At 43.5% G+C, this 27,995-nt stretch overlaps 1 protein-coding gene and 1 pseudogene across 1 annotated transcript; one reads left to right on the forward strand and one right to left on the reverse strand.

Moving 5' to 3' along the window:
• Positions 1 to 18,163: 18,163 nt before the first annotated feature.
• Positions 18,164 to 18,517, reverse strand: LOC124521226 (60S ribosomal protein L34-like; annotated as a pseudogene).
• A 4,025-nt stretch (positions 18,518 to 22,542) lies between these two features.
• LOC124520642 (60S ribosomal protein L12-like) lies at positions 22,543 to 23,398 on the forward strand. Its single transcript, XM_047091678.1, is given in 2 exon segments — positions 22,543 to 22,912; positions 23,142 to 23,398. Coding segments are annotated over 2 exon segments (501 nt in total). The 5' UTR covers positions 22,543 to 22,620; the 3' UTR covers positions 23,351 to 23,398.
• Positions 23,399 to 27,995: the final 4,597 nt, after the last annotated feature.

Consider the following 27,995-nt stretch of genomic DNA (forward strand, 5'->3'; position numbering starts at 1 on the left):
GTCCGACCTGTCTGTCTGATTGGACTTTTGCCGACTGCCATTACATGCGATGTTGGTGGATACCACTGGACACCTCCTTGCCCTCTCACAGTGAGAACGATCGCCCCTTTCCTCTCACAAGTGCTTAGACCCAGGTTCCTCCGAGGCCACGGCCCCCTGTACATAGTGTACAAGGCCGGCCATAACAAAATGCTACAAACTGGGCAACTTAAAACAACAGACATGTGTTCTCTCGCAGCTCTGGAGACGGGGAGTCCCAAATCAAGGCGTTGGCAGGATGGGTTCCTTCTTAGGGCCTCGGCGGGAGAGTCTGCTCCATGCCTGTCTCTGAGCTGCTGGTGGTTGCCAGCAATCCTGAATGTTCCTTGGCTTGTAGATGCGTTCCTCCAATTTCTGTGTGCATCTTCTCATGGTGTTCTCCATCTGTGTCTCTGTGTCTTCTCATGGCCTTCTTAGAAGGACACCCGTCATTGGATTTGGGGTCCACCCTAATCTAGTGTGGCCTCATTTTCCTGAATTATATCTGCAAAGACCTTGTTTTGAAATAAAGTCTCATTCTAAGGTTCTGGGTGGATATGAATTTGCGGGGGGACATCATTCAATCCCATGCATGAAACATCACACATTTTAGCCATCAGCAATGACAGTTATCCCCAGTGAATTATAAATCCCTCCATCATGAGAAATAAAGGCAAAGGAAGAGATCAAGAAAAGAAGGCTTTAAATTTTCTAAAATGTTTATCTACTTTTGAGAGAGAGAGAGAGAGAGAATGCACGAGCAGGGGAAGGGCAGAGAGAGGGAGACACAGAATCTAAAGCAGGCTCCAGGCTCTGGGCTGTCAGCACAGAGGCTGATGTGGGGCTTGAACTCACAAACCATGAGATCATGACCTGAGCTGAAGTCGGACGCTTAACTGAGCCACCCAGGTGCCCCAAGAAAAGAAAGGCTTTAAATTCGATCTCTGTTGAAACATTAAGCAAGTTTTATGGAGGTCCCAGGAGAGCGTGGATGAAGCCATTGCTTGCTGTCTTCCTTGTTGCTTGGAGAAAGCAAAGGAGCGGTTTTCTGCAGGAGAAGACATTCTAAGACATGGGTAATGAAAGCGAATCTTCAGGAAACATAAGGGCTAGATCATAGCTAATTTAGGCAAGAAGACAGTGCCTTGAATATCACAAAACCTATAAAATTGTCTTTAAGAAGAGTCCTTCAGGACACGGGGAAAGGCTCATGCTGTAAAGCTGACGAAGAAAGCCAGCATTCAAAACCGCATTGGCAGCGTGAGCTCAACTATGCCATAAAAAGGAAGCATTTCCGGAAAATAAGGCTGGTGCCAGACGTGAGGTGGAGAGATGGACGCAGAGGGCGATTGCCTTTTATTCCACACAATTCTGCATTTGTCTGAATTCTTTTCCCCAGTGATCATGTACTTCTTTAAAAAATAAACTTTAAATCTGAAAATAGGTTTAGATCTACATAAAAACTGCAAGGATAATACAGAACATTCCCATATATCCAGTATCTTGTTTCCCCTATTGTTAACATCTAACGTTCGTCACCAATAATGAACCGATACTGACACATGATTATTAACTAATGTCCGTTATTTAATGGGATTTCAAAAGTTGTTTTGTAATGTCCCTTTCCTGTTCCAGGATTATATTTAGCGATCACGTCTTCTTAGTCTCCTCTAGACTGTAACATTTTGTCAGACTTGTTTTTGATGACCTTGACAGTTTTGAGGAGTTCTGGTCAGATATTTTATAGTGTCCCTCAGTTTGGGTTTGTCTGATGTTTTTCTCATTAGACGGAGGTTTTAAATTTGGGGGAACAAGAAACACACAGAAGTGAAGTGCCATTCTTATCACATCACATCAAGAGATATATCACTTTTTTAATAAAACACACAATAAAATATATTTTCAATAAGGATTATTCCAGGAAAAAAAAAAAACAGTGCTTAACTCTGAGTGTGGATTATGAGGGTTTTCTTAATATTTTTCTTTATAGTCTTCCAGGAAATGTACAAAATACATTTTATAATTAGAAAAAGAATTAACAAAAAATCTGCCTGTAGATAACCAGGAAGATCCGCAGTGGCTGTGGGGACAGGGGACGGAGGGAGGGGTCCAGGGCCCGTCTGGCGCGGGAACAGAGAGTGTCAGCGTGATGGGGAACACACCAGGGCCTGGCTGCATGCTGGGAGCAGTCAAGATTACTAATGGCAGGACAGAAAGTAACAGCAACAAAAGCAAAGCGAGGGCCAGGGCTAGGAAGACAGCACTAATGAGAACATTGAGATGCATTCCAGGCGAAAGGGTAACCCAAAAATGTAAGCAAGCCTGGAGCTGAGATTAGTTATAGCCAAATAAGTCATGCAGGATTCAGAGGGTGCAGGCAGCTGGGTGGAAACCCGGGCACCTCTGTGTCTCTGAATCCGGCAACGTAATGCTTTGTATAAATACTGACTTTTTAGGGAAGACAGAGAGGAGCCTCTCTCTTTTTCCACTGCAGGGATTAAGAAAAGTTTATTGATTTTTAAACAGGCTGTTTCTAATCAGGTCTTTTTTTAGATCTAATAAGGCTGTTATCATTATTTTTTTTTTTAATTGGGCGCAGAGAAGGGAATTCAATGTCAATCTGGGTAAAGTATTTTTAATTGCTTTGGAAGATGTTACATGAAACTAAGATTGTAGCTCACACATGTAAGCCCCAGGGCACTGGTCCCGTAGGGACATTCTACAATCCATACTTTGCCCCCGCTGTTGGTCCAGCATTAAAATGGCTGGGCTTAGGGCGCCTGGCTGGCTCCATTGGAGGAGCATGTGACTCTAGATCTCAGGGTTGTGAGTTCGAGCCCCAGGTTGGATGTAGAGATGGCTTAAAAATAAAATCTTTAAAAAATAATAAAGATAGATAAATAAAATGGCTGGGCAGACGGGTTGGCGTCCATATAATGGGATATATGGCCGTAACTTCCAAAGAAAGCAATCGCTCAGTCATGACTGGCAAACTGCTATTCATGTTTCCAGACCCAAATCAAGTGTTCTGTAAAGTCTTCTCAAATTCTCTCAGGCATAACAGTGACTTTGTCCTCTGTTTCCTTCTATGGAATGTTGTAGCAATTTTCACCATTGTGTTTATCACATTGCACTAAATCATTAGTTTCTTCTTGTGGTCCCCCAGTAGATGGTGCTGCACAGAGAGCAGAGACGTGACGTATTCTCATTTTGTATTCTTTTCTCTTTCAAAGTAATTCACTTACTAGAGTATAGCAGGCACTCAAATCCATTTTTCCTTTTTTTTTTTTTTCCTGAGTAACGGACTGGCTCTATCTCTCTCTAGGTCTGGTTTGTCTCGATCCACCTTCATATGTAACTGATTCTTGAGTTACTAAATCTGCAGTGCTTGTTTGTTGAGCACTTCCTGTGGGCTTAACTTCTGTCCCAGGATATACAAGGTTATAAAAGAACTATATGATGTACTTTTGCTGCTGTGTAGCCCTTACTCTTTAAAGAGATCCAATAGACAAAAACATTGCACAATCAGAGAACACCAGGAGGATATGTAATTATAGAAAAGTAATCCTAAGTGGCCTAATGCGCACGGCCTCAAGGTAGCTCCTGGTATGGGGGTGAGGAAGAAAAGGAAGATGGAAGAAATGAGGGTGCATGCTTCAGACTTACAACACAGCTGCCTGGGTGGGGTGGAACTCCAAGGAGAGCAGACAGTAAGGAGACCAGCCTGGAACTTCCGATTCGATTTTGGAGCCTTTGGGGTGAGTGCACTCCTGACCCACCAAGAAGCCAAGTGCTGAAACCAGAAGCTGGGCACGAACCAAGTCAAACTGGGGTGAAGAATGGAGCCTCAGTGGGCAGGCTGGGGGTGGCCTCAGAAGCAGGATCTGGATAAACAAAGGGCATGGGCCCAGGGCCATGTGCCTCAGGGGATCTGGCAGCACAGGTACCAGATCCCCTGAGAGCCATGGAATGTTATAGATTGATGTGTCCCTGCCTCACTGGCCTTTATTCCTGCTCCCTTCTCAGAGAAAGAGTTCTCCCCAAAATGCTTAAAGGCCCCATGGCTATTCCTGATGAGTAGGGGGCAGTAGGAGAGGAAAGGAGAAATATTTCTGAATGGAGGGGATTAAGGCAGCAGCATGCACTTGGAGAAGACTTGGATGAAAGCTACGATGTTGCTACCTGCTAGCACTGTGCCCTTAGGCAAGTTGCCTGATGTCCCTGAGCCCTAATCTCATTTGTAAGACTCGATGATCATCTGTATCTTGCAACTGTCATTAGGACATACAGCACATGAGGCACTTTGGGCTGCAAGAAATCCAGAGCCTGGGATTCACCTCAAGGATGTGGAGGGCGGTGGCCAAGTTTATTGTAAACATTTGTGTGGCAACAGGCAGATGGGATCTCAGGGTGGCCCTTCCCGGCCTCATGGCAACCCAAGGGCAGACACGGCTAGGACTCACTCAGAGAACCCAGAAGTGTGCCTGGGACCAAGAGCAGCCCTGCAGGCAGGGGCACCTCTCTGCCCACTCAAGAGAGGTTCAGTGCTTGCCTCTCTACCGTTTTATTCGCTCAGTCCCTCTTGAACACCGACTGTGTGCCAGTGTGGGTGCTGGGGAGGCAGCCTTCCCACACACCGCTTGGCTCTGTCTCTGTGTGTCTTTTGGTTTCTGCCCCTGAATGGAGATATTTACACATTAGTCAGTATTCTTTATGTGTAAGTGACCGAAACCCAACTCAAAGTAGCTGAAAGAAAGGGAGCCTTTAGTGGCTCACAGTTTACACAAACCACAGAAAGGCAGGGAAGGGAGGGGAGGAGACGGGAAGGAGAAGTAGGGGGAGAAGGAGCTGGCCTCAGGGTTAACTGATCAAGTTCACCAGAGAGAAGGCTGGGACTTAAAAAGAGCTGCAGGGGTGCCTGGGTGGCTCAGTTCATTAAACATGAGAGAGAGAGAGTGTGTGGGCGAGCAGGGGAGGCGATGGTCAGAGAGAGAGGGAGAGAGAGAACCCCAACTAGGCTCTGCGCTGTCAGCATGGAGCCCGACACGGGGCTCTGACTCGCAAACCATGAGATCATGACCTGAGCCGAAACCAAGAGTCAGACACTTAACCGACTGAGCCACCCAGGTACCCAGGATTCCTTTTTTCTTTCTTTTTTTTTTTATGTCTCTTTTCTTTTCCAGTTTCATTGAGGTATGATTGACAAATACAAATTGTATATATTTAGGTTGTACAATGTGATTTTTTAAAGGAGTATAACATGATGATTTAATATACTGTATGAATGCATTATGAGATGATTACCACAATCAAGTTAATGAACACATCCATCACTCCCATAGTTACCTTTTGTGTGTGGGGGGTGAGAACATTGAAGATTTACTTCCTTAGCAAATTTCAAGCATACGGTACAGTATTATTAACTATTATCACTGTGCTGTCCAGTAGATTCCCATCTTATAACTGAAAGTTCGTAAACCGGACTATCATCTCCCTATTCTCCCACCCCCAGCCACTGGCAGCACCATTCTGTTCCTCTATTCTAGGAGTTTGACTTTTCCAGATTTCACATATAAGTGAGAGCGTACGTATTCATCCTTCTGTGTCTGGCTTATCTCACTTAACATAACGTCCTCCCGGTTCATTCCTGCTGTTGCCAATGACAGGATTTCCTTCTTTTTACGGCTGAATAATATTCCATTGCATATATGCCACATTCTTTATCCACTTATCCTTTGAAGAGGATTCCTTTTTCAACTCCCAGATCTGCCACTTATTAACTGCCTGCTAGCATTTATAATCTTGCTAGGGCTTCATCTGGAAAATGGGCATAACAATCACCTCCCTTTTTACCATATAAATGCCAGATGATATTATTATAAAAATATCTGCACGTTAACAGTATGTGCCTATCTGCATGCTAAGTGCCTCTGCACAAAGGCTCGCATGGGAAGAAAAACATTGACCAACACCGACAATTGATAATTCAACCTACTGAATTCAGGATGTGTGGTTTCCATCCCGTGTTCTTGACTTTCTCCACCAACTGCTCTAGCTGGGACCACTGACTTCACTGACCTCTATCCCTCAATGCAGGTTCCTGAGCAGGGCTCAAGCAATAGGTAATTAAAGAGTTTAGGGGTGGTCACCTGGGTGGCTCAGTCAGTTAAGTATCTGACTTCAGCTCAGGTCATGATCTCACAGTTTGTGAGTTTCAGCCCCGTATCAGCCTCCATGATGCCAGTGTGGAGTCAGCTTGGGATTCTCTCTCTCTGCCCCTCCCCTACTTGTGCTTTCTCTCTCTCTCTCTCTGAAAATAAATAAACTTAAGAAAAAAAAGAGCTTTACGGGTGCCTGGGTGGCTCAGTCTGTTGACTGATTCTTGATCTCAGCTCAGGTCACGATCCCAAGGTTGTAGGATCAAGCCTCATGGAAAAAAAAAAATTAGCAGTCCCCCCACTTCCTGTGAGAAGCTGTGCTTGGTAGCCTATGGGGTGGGGTGGGGAAGAGCCTCAGAAGCCCAGAGCTCCATCAGCTCAGAACAAGGCTTCTGAGTGGTTCTCGATCTCTCTTCTCAGGAGCCAGAATTCTAGACAGGGCATCTAACACCCAGACTCTGGATCACTGGATGCCTAGATTTCTGGGCTGCTTCCTCCTCTCCAGGTGGGAACCTGCTGCCACCTAGAACCTAAATGATGGTTGAGAGCTGACCCCCTGTTCGTTTCCCTCTCCTGTTTCACATGGTGGGCTGAGCCTAGACCCTCTCCTCCCCACCTGCCAGTTTTCCAAAAAAAAAAAGTCCTGCCTAGGTGTTGTCAGTCTTAGGTTTTAACATGCTGCTTCACTAATTTGTTTTTGTCGGTACCTATTTCTCCATTGTGCCTTGCCAAACTGCCAGATCCATTAATATTTCAATAGTGTTCTACCCTAATGTAGAATCTCTGCTCTCATCTCAAATTTACTGAAGACCCACATAACGATAAAAACAATAAAACAGACCACATCCGTGGGGCGCCTGGCTGGCTCAGTTGGTGGAGTATACAACTCTTGACTTCAGGGTTGTAAGTTCAAACCCCACGTTGGGTGTAGTGATTACTTAAAAATAAAATCTTAAAAAACAATAGGGGCGCCTGAGTGGCTCAGTTGGTTGAGCATCCGACTTCGGCTCAGGTCATAATCTCATGGTTCACAAGTTTGAACCTTGCATCGGGCTCTGTGCTGACAGCTCAGAGCCTGAAGCCTGCTTTGGATTCTGTGTCTCCCTCTTACTCTGCCCCTCCCCCACTTGCACTCAGTCTCTCTCAAGAATAAATAAACATTACATTTTTTTTTTTTTTAATATAGACTACATCCCATGTGCCCAGCACTGAGCCAAGTGCTTGACACCCTTCCTGTGAGGCCCCTGCTGTATTCCTCTTGACAGGTGAGGACACAGAAACTCAAAAGGTTAACCCAGGATGGACAGCCAAAGTTGCATGCTTAAGTGACTGAGCCACCCAGGCGCCCCAGGAATACATGATTTTTTGTGTGTTTTAAGGGGATAAGACTTGGAGGATGGGTGATGCTGTTACTATCACTTGCCATGAAACATTGCAATCTCATCCCTGCCCAGGGATTTAGGGGAGAATAAATTTTAGATTTGGTCACTGTAGAAGCCATTCTACTTTCTAGTCCTTCTGGCCTGCCTTGGAGCTATTGTTAGGTTCACTTTGGCAAACCTTTATTTTTGGCCCACCAGGGACCAGGTAGGATGTGAGAAAGGGGGGGCGTGGGTGTGGGGTTAAAGTTGCAAAGGGCATGGCCTCTGGCCTTGAAGGATTTGTCACTGAGATAGGAGGACGGATTTGTCAGTAAAAGCTGGTCAAGTGTCTTCGTCTGAACACCACGCAGGTTCACTCACTCTTTGCAGTTCTCTCAGCCCAGTTACCGCTGTAGTTTGACTGACCTACATGCTTAGACACGTATGAGGGGTTAGGCTATGCTGTTAGGCAGTGAGGGTCCTAACTCTGGGAGGTTTTACAACACCATTTATTTTTTTTAAAGATTTTATTTTGGGGTGCCGGGGGGCTCAATCGGTCAAGCGTTCAACTTCAGCTCAGGTCATGATCTTGCAGTTTGTGAGTTCAAGCCGCTTGTCGGGCTCTGTGCTGACACTTTGGAGCCTGGAGCCTGCTTTGGATTCTGGGTCTCCTTCTCTCTGCCCCTCCTCCACTCACTCTCTCTCTCTCTCAAAAATAAACATTAAAAAATTTTTTTTAAGATTTTATTTTTAAGTAATCTCTACACCCAACGTGGGGCTCGAACTCACATCCCCAAGATCAAGAGTCACACGCTCCACTGACTAAGCCAGCCAGGCGCCCCACAACACCACTTCTTTTTCCTTTTAATGGACACACATTTTCCTCCCCTCTCTCCCACCCACCCTTCTCCTGCTGGACTCCAGGTTGTCCAGGTGAAGACAGTGTGCCCACTCGATGGGGGATTCCTGTTACCTCAGGAACAGGCTTCCACTGGGAGAGTTTCCTTATAAGGGCTTATTCTTTGCTTCTAGAAGTCATTTCAATAAATATGTCAGAGTAGACTCTCATTTAAACATTATCTGTGGTGGGGAGAGGAGCAATTAAAATGTAATGAGGCTGTTAGGAAGTGGATCTGGGACTTTTCAGCTTTCTTATTCTGGTGAAATCAAAACCAACAGGCAGTTTTGAGCACCTGACCTCCCAATGCATCGCACGAGGAAGTGGGGCCTGTATGTGGATGTGTAAGATAACAGCCCAGGCCTGTCCTCCCAGGGGTGGGTCCACAGGCCCAGGGGAGCACAGGGGAGAATGGCTGAGTGTGTCCAAGGGAGTCGGGGGTGCTTATGTCTGAACTGGGTTTTGTTGTTGTTGTTGTTGATGTTTAGAGAGACAGAGAGACTGAGTGTGAGCAGGGGCAGGCCGGGCAGAGGGAGACAAAGAATCCGAAGCAGGCTCCAGGCTCTGAGCTGTCAGCACAGAACCTGACACAGGACTCGAACCCACGAACCTTGCAATCATGACCTGAACTGAAGTTGGATGCTTAACCGAGACACCCAAGTGCTCCCAGCTGGGTTTTTGATTAAGCGGATGTTTGACTGGCAAACACAATGACACTCAGAGCTGAAGAGACAGCTAAGGAGACAGTGTGGCCAGTAGTGGCATGGGGAACGGGAGGAGGTGGCTCTGGGACCAGAAGTTAGGGGTGTCTCAAGGACGGGGTCCTTGGGGAGCGATCAGGAGAGGCAGCTGATAAGGTGGCCTGAGGGCACCAGAACTGGGCTGTGCTTACAAGCACCCAGAAGCCACCAAATGTGCACAGGCCTGATGCCGTTCATGTCTTAGGAAGTCAACTCAATGAACGAGAGAGGAAACAGTGACAATCAATCTGGAGATGGTTAGAAGATAAAGATGATGAAGGCCGCTTTAGGCAGAGGGATGGAGAGAGAGGGAGATGTCAAGAGAGATTTCAGAGGTAGAGCCGAGCTGAGCTGAGCTTTCCGAGGTAGAGCTGATGGTACAGGAAGGAGTCAGGTCTGATAGAAGGCTTGCTGGTTTGGGAAAATAGGTGCTTACCACGCACTATGCTAGGATACATGAGGAGAGCTAACGCTTTTATATAAACTGCCTTCTGGTATCATCTCACGCGAATCTAAGAATGGAATCGCCTAACGACGCGGCAGAAGGCAAAATGAAGAGCTGAGGGAGGACATACGAACAGAGGTTTGTTCTTTGTGCCCAGATAGAATCTGCCAGTTTGTGTAAGGTCTGCAATTGTGCCATTGGTGCCAACCACTATCTGCTGTGTAAAGTGGGACTCACTCCGGACTCCCACGTGAAACATTTCTGGGAGACCCCATCAGATGAAAGCACATGACAAATGCAATGCTAGAAGGGCATGGAAGGGGGGCTCTCTAGAAAGCATCTGGGGCCGGGATAGGGGGAGCTAGATGCGCTGGGAATCCAGGCTGCACGGAATTAGCATACTGGAGGCAGTTGAAGCTGGGGGCACAGGTGAAATCACCCAAGGAGGGCCCAGGACAGACACTCAAGGAGCACTGGCATTCAGGGGGCAGCTGAGGTCGGTGGCAGTGGAAACTGAGGCATGAAGAGAACAAGGAGAGGGCAGAGGCTGGGAATCTGCCATGTGATGGACCAGGCTGGTTAAGGGCAAGTGGAACGTGTGAGGGGGGGAAGCAGGCACAGTGGGAACAAGGGGAATCGGCAAAAATGGTGTGTGGGCCTCTATTGCAAGTCAGGTGCTTACATCTGGACCGTTGTGCCTCTGTGTACTAACTTCTCTCAGTCCAGACCCAGCTTAGTTTGCTCTTGGCCCACAGCTTATGGCTCTCAGGGAGGCTGCCGCCTTGACCTTTTAGAGCTCAGGCCCCTGGGATCATAGGTCAAGAAAGAAGGGGCTCATAACTTCCCTTCACTCATCTCTGTGATAAGAGCTTTTGAACCACTGGCCCAACGCACTCTCTCGTTTTGCACCGAGAAAAACAATCAGTGTAGATACTATGCAAAGATATTTCTGAGTGTGGCTTTGATCTCGCGGTAGCAGCATTCCAGGAGAAAAATAAGAAAAAAGCTTCTTAAGAATCTGCTGCTTGTTGGCTGAGAGATTGGGTGTTGTGCTGATTGATGAGGTCCCAACGCTCAGCAGTTCAGGGGAGAAAGCAGGCCTTTGCTATTGGAAGAACTGCACACGTGCTCTCATCCTGGAGGGACAGCCCCTATCTTCGTGGTTAAGCACTTCCAATGGCTACCATGTGTCAGCTGGAAATTTTCCTTAACTAAAGGAATTAATCAACAATATGTCACAGCGTCACGAAGGGTTTTCTGCACCTGTGTGCCATCATGAGCGAATCACATCTGTTAGAATTCTATGTGCAAACAGATTTTTTAAATAATTTTTTAAAGTTTATTTATTTACTTGAGAGAGAGAGAGACAGAGACAGAGAGAGAGAGAGAGAGAGAGAGAGAGAGAAACAGAGAACATGAGCAGGGGAGGGAAAGAGAGAATCCCAAGCAGGCTCCACACTGTCAGTGCAGAGCCCAAAGTGGGACGTGAACTCATGAACTCTGAGGTCATGACCTAAGCCAAAACCAAGAGTCAGATGCTTAACTGACTGAGCCACCCAGGTGCCCCACCTCTGAAGAGGAATGTGATGGAACAGAGCTGAAGAACATAATGATGATGTAAATGTTCTACAAGTCAAACCGTTCTCGTAATCACACTGCAACAATACATACATTAGTATTAATATATACATATGTTATTATGCTGATTTCTTTGGTTAAATAAAAATTCCAACGGACAGGAGGTAGATTTTAGAAGGTTTTAACCATGAACGAAGCAAGATAGGGTAGTACCTGGCTGGAAATAAATCCAAGATTACATTCGTTTTGGTGGATTGGGACCAAATGCAGATTTTTCAAGGAAAAGTAAAGTGGCATTTAACCTATAATTTCTCTTTTCTGAAAATTAGTGTTTTTTATTTGATTACTGATAGAAATTGATCATGTCCACATTTCTTCCTTGCCTCTCGTCTTAATTCAGAAAATAGAATGTATTCTGTCTGCTGTCACTCTCCTCACCCCACATCTTCTCATTCTCATTAAGGCAGAGTTGCTAAATAGTTGATATAGTTTCTGATGAGAATTGGATGATCATAGAGATTGAGGAACATGCCACACGCGTGATCAAAGGAGGAGACTGTGTATAGGTGAAATCTGTGAAGTCTCATTTTGACAATTTTATTTTGACAAGTTATTCCCCTTAAAAAATTTTTTTTATTTTCTGGCCTGAACTTGAACCATTAGGGTCATTACTGTTCTGGATGTTTTTTGTTCTCATCTATTTATTTACTAGCACCTAAGGTCTGCAGCTGTCCTCTGGTGCCGACCACTGCTGTATACGCGGGACTCTCACCCAGCCCTCCGTGCAGGCGCCATTTCTGGGAGGCTCTTGGGGACTGTACTGGGCGTTGGGCTCTACAAGTGGGCTCTTGAGGGCAGGGATCTCAGATCCAGAAAAGGGTAAGAGGAGAATCCTGTCTGGTTAGATTCTCCAGTCTCTCTGACCTGTGCCAGAAGTACATCTTGAGAATCTTCCAGTTGAAAGTGTCTATTCTATGTAATGAGAAAAATGTAACTTATTCTTTTTTTTATTTGTCATGACTCCCAAGAATAATAGAGATGTTTTTCAGGCCAAAATGTTGGGGACCTTATTACCTCAAATTTTCCAGTCAGAGATGAAGGAGCTAAACATATGGCAAAAGCTCATCGCTAGTTTAATCCTCCTTTTCTATTTCCTAAAACACAAGACTCAAATGATTCTGAGTTGGAAAAGCAAGCTGACACACAGTCCAGTAGAGCTCGTGCTGGAATGTACTAGAAGATTCTGATCCAGTGGCGTCTTGTTACAATATGAAAGCCTTAAATATCGATGCAGCTGCAAATTCAGGTGGTGAAAAACATGGGTATTTGAGAAATGTGAAACTATGAATTATAACATTAACCACCATTCATTAGCCCTTCCATTGCTTTCAGGTTTTCTATTTCCTGATTTGTATACCTGCTCTCAAAGTCAAATCCAATGATCAATCACGGTAGTCAGTGGTTCCTCAGGGTCAGCACATCTGCTTCTCCTCATGTCCCGGCTTGCTATGTTCATTTCTATTTTGTTAACCTGTATACATACACATTCTTTATCTTCAAGTTTCTTTTGGAAAGAGGCAGCATTCTGCATACAGTTTTGGAATTAGTTTCTAAAGAGTAATTAATTGCAAAGGCTTTAGTTTGTCTTAAATCCTAAATAATCAATGGATTACCTGGCGGGAAGACAACAGCCATTCTTGTTAAATTATTCTGCTAATGTTTACTTTGTAAGCAGTGGTATTTTATGCAAACAAAATTGGAAAGCCTTGCTTTGGGCCCTGTAGGGGCAAAGGCCTTTCTTCTATTACTAAGTATTGTCTGGTAGGCCTTCCTGAGGGAGGCTTTGTCATTTCCACACCTCCCTGGAAGGTGGATCGGAAAGGACATGTGGGGCTGGGCTGTCTTCTAGAATGAAGTCTGACTTACTCTCCTTTTCAGTATAGATAATTTGTATTCATAGATGCATAATTTTTACACTTGTACTTTAGGAACAGTTTATACGCCTGTATATATAGTACATATGTGATCATTTCTCTAAGCTGTTTCATTTCTACCTGAGTGGCCCTCCATAATTAATCCAATATACTTTTGCACAGTGACCCGAATGAAATGTAAACTGTTCAAAAAGAATTTAGATTTCCAGAGAGGACAGTTGCTCATTGACAAGGACTCCGACCCTTGGCAAGCTGACTCCGAGGGAGCTGTCAGAAACCTGAGAGGGAGAATGAACTCAAGGGCAGCATAAGTCACCTCCAGGTGGCAGCTCACTGCTATCAGTTGGTGGTGTTAAATCAGGTGGCAGCCTCCTCTGGGGCTGGGGTCCCATTATTTAAAAAAAATTCTTTTTCAATGTTTATGCATTCTTGAGAGAGAGGGCAACAGAGTGTGGGCAGGGGAGGGGCAGAGAGAGAGGGAGGCAGCATCCCAAGCAGTCTCTGCGCGGTCAGAGCAGAGCCCGGTGTGGGGAGCAAACTCACGAACCATGAGATCATGACCTGAGCCAAAGTTGGATGCTTAACTGACCAAGCCACTCAGGCGGCCCCATTTTTCTTTTTCTAATGTGTATTTATTTTTGAGGGGGAGGAGGGGTAGAGAGAGAGGGAGACAGAATCCGAAGCAGGCTCCTGGCTCCAAGCTGTCAGCGCAGAGGCTGACGTGGGGCTTAAACTCACGAACCGTGGGATTATGACCTGAGCTGGAGTCCCATGCTTAACTGACTGAACCACTCAGGCACCCCTAAATTCATTTTTCAAAAAATGGCAGATCTCATAGCACTCCTGGAGAAGGGAGAGGGTTTGTGAAATAAAATACATATGGGACACTACAGGTTGGGATTCACCTCTTCAGATGACTGATATTAACCAATATACCAACCATGATGACTTTTAAGCTAAATATTGAGGAAGGCATCTATCTTTTCAGCTAATGTGTGTATGGGTGGGTGGATGATGATAGGGACCAGGATCTGAAACTAACATGAGAAAGTGACACAAATTCCACAAGTTTGCAATACAGATAAAAGACCTAAATCAACATAATGGAGATTTCAATCTAAAAGTAAGATCATGGTTTTATGTAAAGTCTTCTCTCTTTTTTTTTTTTTTTAATTTTTTTTTTTCAACGTTTATTTATTTTTGGGACAGAGAGAGACAGAGCATGAACTGGGGAGGGTCAGAGAGAGAGGGAGACACAGAATTGGAAACAGGCTCCAGGCTCTGAGCCATCAGCCCAGAGCCCGACGCGGGGCTCGAACTCACGGACCGCGAGATCGTGACCTGGCTGAAGTCGGACGCCCAACCGACTGCGCCACCCAGGCGCCCCTAAAGTCTTCTCTCTTAATGCTCTCCATAGGAAAAGAGAATATTTTAAGATTATAGAGACTATTATAAATGAAAACTTCCTGAAATTCAGGCATACAGACAAGCAAATTCACTTTCAATGGAGTGGACTAGGAGACACAGATGGGGTGCCTCTCAGCCTCTGCTCCCCTTTCTGGGAGTTGCCCATGGTCACACCCAGCAGCCGCACTCACACTTGCCTTCCTGCCTGTGGCTGACGAGACCAGCAGTGGGTCCAGCAGAGACTCCGTCCTGAGAGTTCTGAATGGGGCACTGTGAGATGCTGTGTCATCATTTCCGCAGGCCAGTGAACAGAGCACGAGCAAACCAGGGAGTGAGGGCAACTGCGGCGGGTCACACGCACGTATAAGCAGTGATCGCTGGTCTGCTGAGAAGCCAACAGAGGGGACAATGTGAGAGAGAACTTGAGTAAGGGAAGCTAAGCTGACTGCCAGCTTCCTGGTCCAGTCCTCTGTGGGTCCCAGCTCTGCTTGATGCCCTTGGATTCCATTAACTATCGAGAACCTTCCATGAAGGCCTTTTTGCTTAAATTAGTTTTAAGTAATGTCTTTACCTTGTGACCCAAAAAGCCTTGACTAGAAAATATGGTAACCAAAGCAAACTGTGTAATGTAACCAGTAATTAACATTGAGAAAGAAATGTAAATGGAAGCAAAATTAGGAATGTATTAGTCATTTTCCCCTGCTGAAAATTTCAGAGCAGTCATTCTTAGCTTTTTGTGGGGGGTGGTAACAGAATTCTTTAAGAAGGTGATGGAAGTTACAGACACTTTTTTTTAGGGAAAAAAACCCACTTTTTGTATATAAGCCATGTACCACAGGGTAAGTACTTAGGTAATTTGTGTTTTTATTAAAAAAAAATTTTTTTAATCTTTATTTTTGAGAGAGAGACAGAGTGCAAGCAGGGGAGGAGAAGAGAAAGAGGGAGAAACAGAATCTGAAGCAGGCTCCAGGCTCTGAGCTGTCAGCACGGAGCCAGACATGGGGCTCGAACTCATAAACAGCAAGATCACGACCCGAGCTGAAGTCATACACTTAACCAACTGAGTCACCCAGGCTCCCTGATTAGTGTTCTGATTTGAGCCTTAATAAATGTACGAATACACCTATCATCCTCATTGTGTCACCCTTATAAGCTTCTTTCTGAAGGATAAAACCAGTTTTCTCTGTAAATTTCCTTCAGTTCCTTTAACTTGATGGCTCAATCAGAATTATTCAATTCTGTTGAATAACTGTTGAATTCAACAGTTATTATCTGTTAAATTATGGGATATATATTGTACCAAAAACCTTTTTTTTAAAAAGTTTATTTACTTATTTTTGAGGGGGTCAGAGGGGGAGGGAGGGAGGGAGGGAGAGAGAGAGAGAGAGAGAGAGAGAGAGAGAGAGAGAGAGAGAATCCCAAGCAGGCTCCATGCTGTCAGCGCAGAGCCTGATACAGGGCTCGATCTCACAAACCATGAGATCATGACCTGAGCCGAAATCAAAAGTCAGACACTCAGCTGACTAAGCCACCCTATCCAAATACTTTTTCATAATATTTAAAATACTTTTGAATGCAAATCTTGATCGATGCCTGAAACATAAATTGTCTTATTAAGGTGGATTAGATATACTTCACATTGAAATTGAATGCCCTCTTCTGTAGGCTACGCTTTTCTTCCCTATGTTAAACTTGTAATTTATCAAAGGTTCCAAGTAGCTATTAAGTCAGATGGTCTGTATTTGAATCCAGCCTCTGCTGCTTACCACATAACCTTGGGCAAATTATTTAGCCCTTTGAGAGTAAATTTCCTCCTTGGCAAATGATGTCAAGAGTGGTACCTAATCATAAGGTTTTTGTGAGGTTTTAGTAAAACCCATTTAAAGCACTTAGCAAAGCCTAACACAAGGCAAGTAACTAATAAATATTAATTTCTTATCTAGATGAATTGACATAAAAACTTAATCACGATATACTGTTAACTTGCTTCTCTTGAAAGCCTTTTCTCCTGATTTGTCCTGCATACTTACACGGATAGAGTAAGTGCCAGGATTGAGTCAGGGTCAGGTCCATTCAAGGCTTTTCTCCTCTGGGAACCTCCCTCCCTCTTCTAGACAGAACGAGTGTAGCTGAGTTCCACCCCCAGACTCTGGGACAGGGATTGTATTATTCTCCTCCTCTGTATGCCATGACACAATTTGTTGAATAGATATATGAGTAAAGAAGCACAGAGCCTGTATTGAAGGAGATTCCTGCCCTTTCCCTCTCATTGATCAGACCCTGAGGGAGAGAATGGAAGAGGTTACAGACATGGAAGAGGTTGGTATGAGAAAAAGAAGGCTCCTACCAAGTTAGGGAAAGATGGATTGTTCTGTAGCCATGGTAACAAGAAGCCACCAGAACTGGTTGTTAAGTCTCTTCAATCTATCTGTGACAATTAGCTGAACTGAACATACTTTTGCAAACCAACCAGTGTTCACTCTTGCTTTTGAAAATCAGTCAATAAATAAGAATGGACCCGCTGTGGTAAAAGTGCACCTGAGCACCTGCAAATCAGTATGTCTCACCTGAGCAACCACACTTCCACAGATGATGTCAACCCATTCACACTTCTGAAAGGCCATCAATCCATGAATTCCACACTTCTCAAAAACCCTACAGGAGATCGGCAGTCTGCTCTGCTCTTGGAGACCATGCCTGACAAGCAGTTCTCCCTTACTAGAGACACCATAAATCCAGTTTTGTCCTTTAATATCAGATATGGGGAAATAGTCTCATCATCCTTTCCCATTTCTGAAACAGAAAATTCTTCTATTTAGATAAATTTCATGTAACATAATTCACCACCTTAAACATTTTAGAGTATACAATTCAGTGATTTTTAGTATATTCGCAATGCTATGCAACCACCATCCCTGTTTAATTCTAGAATATTTTTCTACTTTAACCTAAAAGGAAACCTGTAGTCCCCAATTGCCCTTCTCTTCATCGCCCATCAACTACCACTCTACTTTTTGTCTCTGTAGGTTTGCCAATTCTTGACGGATCATATGAATGGAATCACACTGTGTGTGTGGCCTTTTGGGTCTGGCTTCTTTTACTCAGCGTGTTTCAAGGTTCATCCATGTTGTAGGATGGATCCATACTTCATTCCTTTTTTATGACCAAATAATATTCCACTGTATGGACACACTACACATTTTTTATATTCATTTATATTCATTTATATTCATTCATTATATTCATTTATATTCATTCTTCTATAAATGAATACTTGGGTTGTTTCTACCTTTTGTGAATAATGCTATGAACGTTGGTGAACATTGTTGGTGTGCAAATACCTGTTTGTAAGTACCTCTTTTCAATTGGTTGACAATTTTTTTTTCAGGACTTTAAGTATATCACCCTAAGGACACCTGGCTGGCCCAGTTGGAGAAGCGTGCAACTCTTGATCTCGGGGTTGTGAGTTCAAGCCCCACACTGGGTGTGGAGATTACTTTAAGATAAAATCATAAAATCACAAAATCGAAAAATACATACATACATACATACATACGTCACCTACTGCCTTCTAGCCTCTGTGTTTTAAAAAAATTTTTTATTACTCAAAAAAACTTCACTTTTTTAGTTAGCTTTCTGACTCTGTGCTTGTGCCTTCAACACTTTCAAAACAATTTTCTGCTCATCAACAAGGAAAGCACAATTGGTCCTATCACAAACACACTTAGCTCACATGGAACCACCATAGGTCCTGATGATATGTTCTTTCATTTTAGACAACCTCAGAAGAACTCTAGGTCTCATAGCATGAACCCCTCAAAGTCGGCCTGGGCACACCCCACAAGCAGAACTGGATGCTTTCCCAATCTTCTTGGTATAAAGGTAAATGATTCTATTACCAGGGGTTCAGGACAGCCTGGTTTTGTTAGAGGCTGTATCGTAGGACAGCCAACGATGGTATGTCAAACACTAGACCATTCTGAGTGCCTATGGACACCATCCCGAGAAGAAAAAGCTAGCCTCCATGATTTCTGATAAGAAACCCAGCCATTAACTTTATCATCACATTTTATGTGATGAGTTGCTTATCCAGAACAGGCAAATCCAGACACTGAAAGTATCAGCAGTTGCCAGGGTTTGGAGGAAGAAGGAATGAGAAAACTGCTCATGGGTATGGGGTTTTGGAGTGAAAATGTTAAAAAAAGAAATTAGTAATGATGATTGCATAGCTCTATGAATGTATTAAAATCCTCAAAACTGTAGATTTTAAAAGGATAAATTATGTCTCGAGCTGCTATAGAAAAATCTACATTGGATATCTCAAAGGCATCTCAAAATCAATGTTTCCAACATCAAATTCTTGTTAATATCAACCTGTCTTCTTCCTGTGCTCTCTCGAGCTCAGTGAGTAGACCACCACCCATCTACTTACACAAAATAGAAACCCTAGGTCATGCTTGCCACCTTGTCTCTCCCTTCCCCCAATATTTAGTCAATCGCTGAATCTTATCAATTTTACCTCCTAAATGTCTAAGTGTTCCACTTGTCCCTATCTTTAACAGTCCATCCCAAAGCCACCACAAAACTTCTTATCTGGTCTCCTTGCATATGCACACTTGCCCCTCTTCAATTTGCCACCCCTGCAGCACCTGGCAGTGCTGGACTGCACAATAGTTAGACCAGGCACGTACTGACTACATCAGCAAAGCAGGCCACTTAAAAATTGAGGCAGGGGTGGGGCGCCTGGGTGGCTCAGTCGGTTGAGCGACCGACTTCAGCTCAGGTCATGATCTCACAGTCTGGGAGTTCGAGCCCCTCATCGGGCTCTGTGCTGACAGCTCGGAGCCTGGAGCCTGCTTCGAATTCTGTGTCTCCCTCTCTCTCTGCCCCTCCCCCGCTCATGCTCTGTCTCTGTCCCTCAAAAACAAGTAAACATTAAAAAAAAAATTGAGGTAGGGGTGCATGGGTCCATCAGTCAGTTAAGCATCTGACTCTAGGCTTCGGCTCAGGTCACAATCTCACAATTCGTGAGTTTGAGGCCCAAGTCGGGTTCTGAGCTGACAATGCCAAACCCGCTTGAGGCTCTCCCCTCCTCTCTGTCCCTATCCCACTAGAACACCCCCACCCCTTCTCTCAAAATCAATAAGTAAACTTAAAAAAATTGAGGCAAAATTTCTTGAAAATTTTTGGTATTTTGTATTAGGATATAAAATTTCTGTAACAGAAAACCCAGCTCACACTTGCTGAGATAATGGGAAAATGTATTATCTCACCTAACAAGTCCAGAGTGAAGCAGGCTCTAAGGTTAAGCTCAGCCACGTCTTAAAGCACCTCCATTTTTTCTATATTGTTGTTCTGCTACCTCTCCTCGTGGTGGTAAGGTGGCTGCCAGCAGCAAATAGGCAGTATGTCCCCTTATTCACATCCAGTGGTAGAAGGAAAACCTCCCTCGATGACAAGTTAGTTTGTCCTTCAGCTTGTATTAGGCAAATTTAAGTTACAGGCACATTGTGGACCAGGGAAAGACCCAACACTCATTGGCATGGACTGATTAAGGTTCACCTGTGGACTGGACAGACAGCTGGGTAAAATTTGAGGCTCTGCTGAGGAGGAAGAAGAGGGGAATGGATGCTTGCCCTTGATCTAATAACATGGCTTTTCTTTTGGGCAAGGGTTGAAATACAGGGAGGGGCCCTAACACATTGTAGAAAGAGGAAGTCAACTTTAGCAGAGTACCATTTACAGTACAAGTTTTCCCCTTCCATATTTCAGTATTCAAAACTCAAATGCATTTGATTTTCTGTCATCTGGCACAAATTTAACAATTTATCTGCAACCGGTAAAAAGCTTTCCAATTTTTTTTACTGAATTATAATAAAGTTCAAATGTAAAGATTATCATACGGGACCAAGTGTGGGTCATTCTTTTTCTAATTATAAAATATACTGAGCACAATGGCAGAAGTTCACTAACTACAGGGGTAAACACAAAGTCAAAGACTTCTCTTTTGGGGGCTCTATGCATTTAAGCAATATATATGACACATCTACAATTATGCCAGTGAGCCTTAAGTAAAAAAAATGTATTTTAGGCAGTTACAGGATAAGTTGAAGGACCTGAAACCATTCTTTCAGCTAATAGGTCTAGACATATTATATGTAATTAAGTTCTAAAAATCTGCTGTATTAAAAATCAAGTGCACTTAACCCAGAGATAAAGGGTTCTGTGTGTTAGGTTATTCATGGGGTGCCTGGGTGACTCAGTGGGTTATGTGCCCAACTTAGGCTCAAGTCTTGATCTCACGGTGCGTGAGAATCAGGCTCTCTACTGTCAGTGCAGAGCCCACTTTGGATCCTCTGTCCCCTTGCACTCCTGCCCCTCCCCGACTCATGCTCTCTCAAAAATAAATAAACATTAAAAAAAAAAAGAGGTTATTCATTCAACAGGATACATAAGTCACTAACAAGCATTGAGGTTAATCGTTCCGCTACCTACGTGTGGTTGGCCAGCTCCTACAAGTCTACGGTAGAAGCTCTCTTCCCTAGGTAGTCAGGATCTGCTGATCAGAGTGGAGAATCACAAAATTATAATAAACATAAAAATGTTATTTATTTTAACGTTTATTTATTTTTGAGACAGAGAGACAGAGCATGAACGGGGGAGGGTCAGAGAGAGGGAGACACAGAATCTGAAACAGGCTCCAGGCTCTGAGCCGTCAGCACAGAGCCCGACTCGGGGCTCGAATTCACGGACCGCGAGATCATGACCTGAGCCGAAGTCGGACGCTCAACCGACTGATCCACCCAGGCGCCCCTTAAAATGTTATTTTTAATTAAAAACATACAATTGCATTCATCCACCATTCCTCTGATATCTGGCTAAAAGGCCTTTTCTGATTGGAGTCTATGGATCAGGGCTGTACAAAAGACATACATTAATGTGAGCAAGCAGCACTATCAATTTTAGTTTCATTGGACTGAGGACTCAAGACACTTTAGAGAAAACTGAGCGCAGAATTCTGCTGGATTTTGACCTTTCCTCCACCCGAACTTACACATTTGTTTGCCCATACCTAATCCCACAGCATTTTTTTCTTGAGAAAGACAATCCTTTAGAGCTACTTCTGGGTATCCGATAGGTCTTTACCAGGACTTTCTAAGTATTCAACTTATTTTCATGGACATCACAACTCTCTTCATGCTCCTATTTGTTTCATTTGGGTAATATTAAATTAAATTATATGATTACCAAGTACAACTTGCATAAACAAGTTTGGGAACAAATGACTGACTTTTGGAAAGCATACGCATCAGGAAGAAGTGATTAGCCCGTCAGGGACTAGCCTACTTACTAGTTGTAAAAATTGTGTGGGTCTTCAGCATCAGGAGTATTTTTCACACAGAACAGGGACTGGTTCAAAGGTATGAACCACAGGAAAGCTGAGCTGGTTTTAGAAACAGAAAATCTCAATTCAGAAACTTAGCATTCAAATTTATATGAAGCTGTGAAACTCTTCTGAGGGGAATGCTAACGAATACGATTTGACCAAACCCTTATTTGCTAAGCCGCCAGGAGGGCCAGTAATGCTTCTCTGCAGCAGGGCATAATGCCGGGGTCTCCCATTGGATGTGTTTGGTGTCACTGGGTCCAACATGGTGAATGCTCTGAAATATTAAAATACATCTCTTTGAAGAAGGCAGGAAAGGAACTGTTCCTAGTTTATGTTTAAGAAAATATTGAAGGAGCGCCTGGGTGGCTCAGTGGGTTAAGTGGCCGACTTCGGCTCAGGTCATGATCTCGCGGTCTGTGAGTTCGAGCCCCACGTTGGGCTCTGTGCTGACAGCCTAGAGCCTGGAGCCTGCTTCAGATTCTGTGTCCCCCTCTCTCTCTGACCCTCCCCCGTTCATGCTCTGTCTTTCTCTGTCTCAAAAATAAATAAAACATTAAAAAAAGACAAAAATTAAAAAAAAAAAAAGAAAATATTGAAGTCAAGCTTTCGGCTTTCGGCTCAGAAGAGGCCAAGGTGCGACTGTCTTCGGTCGTCCCGAATCCAGGTTCACGTGACACCAGCCGCCTCCGACATGGCGCCTAAATTTGACCCCGGCGAGATCAAAGTCGCACACCTGAGGTGCACTGGTGAGGAGGTTGGCACCACATCTGTCCTGGCCCCAAAGATTGGCCCCCTGCGTTTGTCTACAAAAAAAGTTGGTGATAACATCACCAAGGCAACTGGTGATTGGAAGAGTCTGAGGATTACAGCGAAGCGGACCATTCAGAACAGACAGGCCCAGATTGAAGTGGTACCTTCCGCCTCCACCCGGATTACCAGAGTCCTCAAGGAACCACCAACAGACAGAAAGAAGCACAAGAACAGTAAGCACAGTAGAAATATCACTTTAAAATTTTTTTAAATTTTGTTTTATTTTGAGAGACAGTGTGTGCACACACACAGGCACAGGCAGAGGCAGAGGGAGAGGGAGAAAGAGAAAAAAATCATCAACAGGCTCCACGCTCAGCACAGAGCCTGACTCGGGGCTCAATCCCATGACCCTGGGATTGTGACCTCACCCAAAATCAAGAGTCAGAGGCTCAACCACCTGAGCCATTCGGCACCCCAGAAATCTCACTTTTGATGAGATTGTCAATATTGCCTGATAAATGTGGCACGGATCTTTAGCCTGAGAACTCTCTGGAACCATTAAAGAGATCCTGGAGACTGCCCAGTCTGTGGGATGCAATGTTGATGGCCACCACCCTCATGACATCACAGATGACATCAATAGTGGTACAATGGAATGCCCAGCTAGTTAAGAACTACTAATAAGGAAAATATTTCAATAAAGGATCATTTGACAACGAAAATAAAAGAAAAAGAAAGGAGGTAGGGAAGAAAGAAGGAAAGAAAGAAAGAAGAGGAAGGAAGGAAGAAAGGAAGGAAGGAAGGAAGGAAGGAAGGAAGGAAGGAAGGAAAAAGGAAGAAAATATTGGTAGCTTTAATAGTGGGTCAGATTATGGGGCGCCTGGGTGGCTCAGTCGGTTGAGTGTCCAACTTTGGCTCAGGTCATGATCTCATGGTTTGGGGGTTCAAGTCCTGTGTCAGGCTCTGTGCTGACAGCTCAGAGCAGCTCAGAGCCTGGAGCCTGCTTCCGATTCTGTGTCTCCCTCTCTCTCTGCCCCTACCCTGCTTGTGCTCTGTCTCTCTCAAAAATAAATGTAAAAAAATTTTTTTTTAAATAAAAAAAAATATGGCCAGATTACTAAGGATAATAAAATTCTCAGGGCGCGTGGGTGGTTGAGTCAGTTAAGTGTCAGACTTCAGCTTGGGTCATCTTGCGGTTCATGAGTTCGAGAGCCCTGCATCAGGCCCTCTCCTCTGCTTTCGGCTTGGAGTCTGCTTTGGATCCTCTGCGCCGCCCCGCCTCCCCCATTCTCTGTCCCTCCCCTGCTTGATCTGCCTCTCTCAAAACTAAATAAACATTAAAAAATAAAATTTTTCAAGGGAACCTATTTGCTAATCACTAGGGGCAAAACTATCCTGTTTCCTGGTGCCCTCTTGTGATAAAACAGCAGGTCTACAGGGTGGATTATGAAGCTTTAAGATTCAAGTATCTGAAAGAGATCTTCATTTACCTTCATTAACGGTTGGACTGTATACTGAGAACTAGCTACCAAAATGATATAAGGAGTTCAAGCAGTGGTGTTTAAGGGTGGGCCATAGAATTGTAAGTATTTCCTTCCCACCCCCTAAATCATCTAAAATGAAATTATATTACGTTTAATAGTAAAAACAACAAAAACACCACCATGATTTACTACCACGGTTAATTAATAATCAGCAGAACCAATTTAAAGTTTTTGGATAGAATGTCCTATAGCCTCAACATGATGACCCCTCTTTTAGTAATTCTTTTTTTTTTTTCCAAGATTTTATTTTTAAGTGATCTTTACACCCAATGTGGGGCTTGAACTCACAACCCAGAGATCAAGAGTTGCATGCTCTACTGACTGAACCAGGCAGGCATCTCCCTTTCTAGTAATTTTTACTGAATTCAGGGGGAAGACCAAATAATTCTTTTTAAGTTTTCCTATTGTTTTATCTCACGCTATTGAAGGACTTTAAAAAAAAAAAAAGATTAATAAGCAAGGCAAGTCTACAACTGTTTTTCTAACTAGCATTTAGGAAGCCCGCTGAATTATGGAATCTCTAAAAAGGTTTAACAGGCCTTCTAAAAGGCAGTATTGAATGGGGTTAAGATCATGAACTCTGGGGTGCCTGGGTGGCTCAGTCGGTTAAGCGTCCGACTTCAGCTCAGGTCACGATCTCGCGGTCCATGAGTTCGAGCCTTGCATCGGACTCTGGGCTGACAGCTTAGAGCCTGGAGCCTGCTTCCGATTCTGTGTCTCCCTCTCTCTCTGCCCCTCCCCCATTCATGCTCTCTCTCTGTCTCAAAAATAAATAAACGTTAAAAAAATAAATTAAAAAAAAAAAAAGATCACGAACTCTGGAGCCAAATGCCATTTACTCAGTGACCTTGGACAGTTACTTAGCCTGTCTGTGCTTCAACTTCCACATCTGTAAAACAGTGATAATATCACCCGATTGTCAAGAGAATTAAATGACTTAGTGTATAACTAACCAGTTAAGTGTAAACTGCTTTTAACAGTGCCTGTCACGTAGTCGGTTGTATACACATTTAATAAGTTAATGCCTAAGTATATGTTAAGAATAGTTTTTGTAAGGATGCCTGGCTGGCTTAGTTGGTAGAGCGTGTGTATAACATGTGACTCTTGATCATGGGGACATGAGTTTGAGCCCCACATTGGGTGGAGAGGTTACTTAAATTTAAAAGAAGAAGAGGAGGAGGGTGATGAGAGGGAGGAGGAAGAAGAAGAAGAGTTTTTGTATTGTTTTCATTCTCTTACTCAACATTCTTACCTTTCAGGATTTTTATTAGTAATAATTTCTACTAGGCCTAGAGAAGTTAAACTTATGGTTAATGAAATATATATTTAGGGATGAGTAATCTAAATTTCTAAGAAGATGATGTTTAGAGAAGTTTATAAGCTGAAGACCTCTGATGAGGTCATGTGGCATGCCCATTAAGAAAGAGTTCTTCCTGAACCCATCTTCCCTGATGTGGAGAGCCTTGAGATGCTGACTATGCACTAGTAAGGAACCCAGGTATAAAGGGATGTGTGTATGTTTTAGAATATGAACGTGAATTCTTGGATGCTCCTCCCTTGAAAAGCTGGATCTTAATCCTCTCTCCATTGAGTGAGAGACGGACTTAATGACTTGCTTCTAAGTAGAAGTGATGGTATGCAACTCTAGAGACAAGGTCCTTCCTCACATGGATCTGAAGGAAGCTGAGGGAAACTGGCTGCCATTTCATGGATACCCACCAGCCCTATGGCAAGGCTCACGTGCTCCATCTTGTAAGTGGACCATCCAGCCCCAGTCAAGTCTTCAGATGACTGCAGGTCTGACTGACTGGCTGAGAAACATCATGAAGCACACTGAGCCAGAAGCACCAGTTGAAGTACTCCTAGATTTGACCTGCAGAAAGCATGTAAGATATGTTCCCTGGATCTAGTTGCTACATCTCAAGGTAACTTTCTACATAGCATAAGTAAGTATTATAGTGTGTATTCATGGATGAGTAAGACAGCAGTGTAGAGTACCCTTTCTGGACCCGATACTATCCAACTGGTGAAAATCTATCATCCTGACCCAACAGCTATCACCACACTGCAGTAAGATGCTGTGATAAGATGGTTTCTTTCTTCTCTCTGCCCAATTGCTACCATTTTTGTCACAAGCTTGTCAGGGTTTGTCCTACCATTAGCATAATTGCCTAGAATGTCTGTGATGAAGCTGGAGTGCAGTCTCAGTGAGAGAGACTATTAGAGAAAGTGGCAACCTGGCTATGGAGAAGCCCCAAAGAGCGAAGTTTCATTAATACATTGTCCAGGCTTTGGTTCTTTGTCCTAAAGGATCAGAAACTGTGTTTTATCAGAAATATTCAGAATTCATAGACTAAACGGACAGACTTGGGGGCCGAACTATACAAATTAAATTCACATGAGACTAATGTATAAATCAGAAAGCTTCTCTAAATTTGCCACGTGTAGGGGTGCCTGGATGGCTCAGTTAAGCATCCGACGCGATTTCAGCTCAGGTCATAATCTCATAGTTCGTGAATTGGAGCCCCACCTCGGGCTCTTTGCTGACAGTACGGAGCCTGCTTGGGATTCTCTCTTTTCCTCTCTCTCTACTCCTCCCCCATTTGTGTGTGCACTCTCTCTCTCAAAATAAATAAACTTAAAAAAAAAATTTGCTATGTGTTGAATGGAATTCTGGTGCTCTGAGCCAGAGTTCTTCCCTTTCTTGAATGATAGCTTGGAGGCGATATTAGCGAATCGGAAGATGGTTCAGTTAAGCTTGTAATTAGAGCCCAAAGCTGTGAGTCTCAGGTATGTTCTTCTCAAGCCACGGCAAGTCTTGATAAACTGATACTAGCTGAACAAGAGAACACTTCCGGTCACTAAACTGCTCACATGTCTTGGGTTCAGTACCTCCCTTCCAGGGAGAACACTGTATGTACACATATTTTGCTTCTCCAAACTCTTGACAAATTGACCATTTCTGATCATATTTTCTTTCCTCAAATGAGATAATATCACTTAAAAACCACAGAGTACCTAGGAAACAGAGGCTTACCTTCCCACAAACTGACTTAATTAGTTTAACTCTCTGGGGGTATCTTATTACCGAGTCCTTGGGAAACGTCTCACTGTTGCTTTCACATATTACCTGTACAGTTAGGAACAGAGGACATTTATTAGCATGTCAGAGCTTGTCCAGAGATAATATTTTAAAACTGGCAGAGCCTACATGAAAGGCAGTTTTGTAATTTTTTATCTTTCATCTAGAAAAATTTTCCACGATCAACAAAATCCTAAGTTGAGACCACCAGGGGTGGAAAAATGAATAAATCGGTTATCAAAAATTGGGCATTTATGTGATGTTATTTTCCTTTTTTCAATCCACCATATGTGGTAGTATAGTTTTCTAACTTGAGTCATGAGTATTCTTACCAAAATTTAACCATTTGAATTTGGAACAAAGGCTAATTTGCACCTGTTCCATTTCAGAACTTCAAAAATAGTTTTTAGTATACAATTATTTAATTTCAATAGGAAATATTTTGGTATTTAATGTCTTAATATTAACCAACAGCTACTGACTCAGAAAAAAGTATGTTCCATCAAATGTACACATTTGAATTATTAAAAAAAAACTTAGGATTACAATAAAATCCTCAATATGTTGCCATTATGTAATTAAGATAAATAATATGTAATTAAGATAAATAATAATAAGATCAACAGTCATTGGTAATGTGCCAAAGTAATTTCATAAATTTATAAATATATCAAAATCTCTTTTAGTTTT

The sequence above is a fragment of the Lynx rufus genome, unplaced genomic scaffold, assembly GCF_022079265.1.
Source record: "Lynx rufus isolate CCGP_SWC_20201006 ecotype Redwood Valley unplaced genomic scaffold, mLynRuf1.p SCAF_3, whole genome shotgun sequence".
Classification (NCBI taxonomy): domain Eukaryota; kingdom Metazoa; phylum Chordata; class Mammalia; order Carnivora; family Felidae; genus Lynx; species Lynx rufus.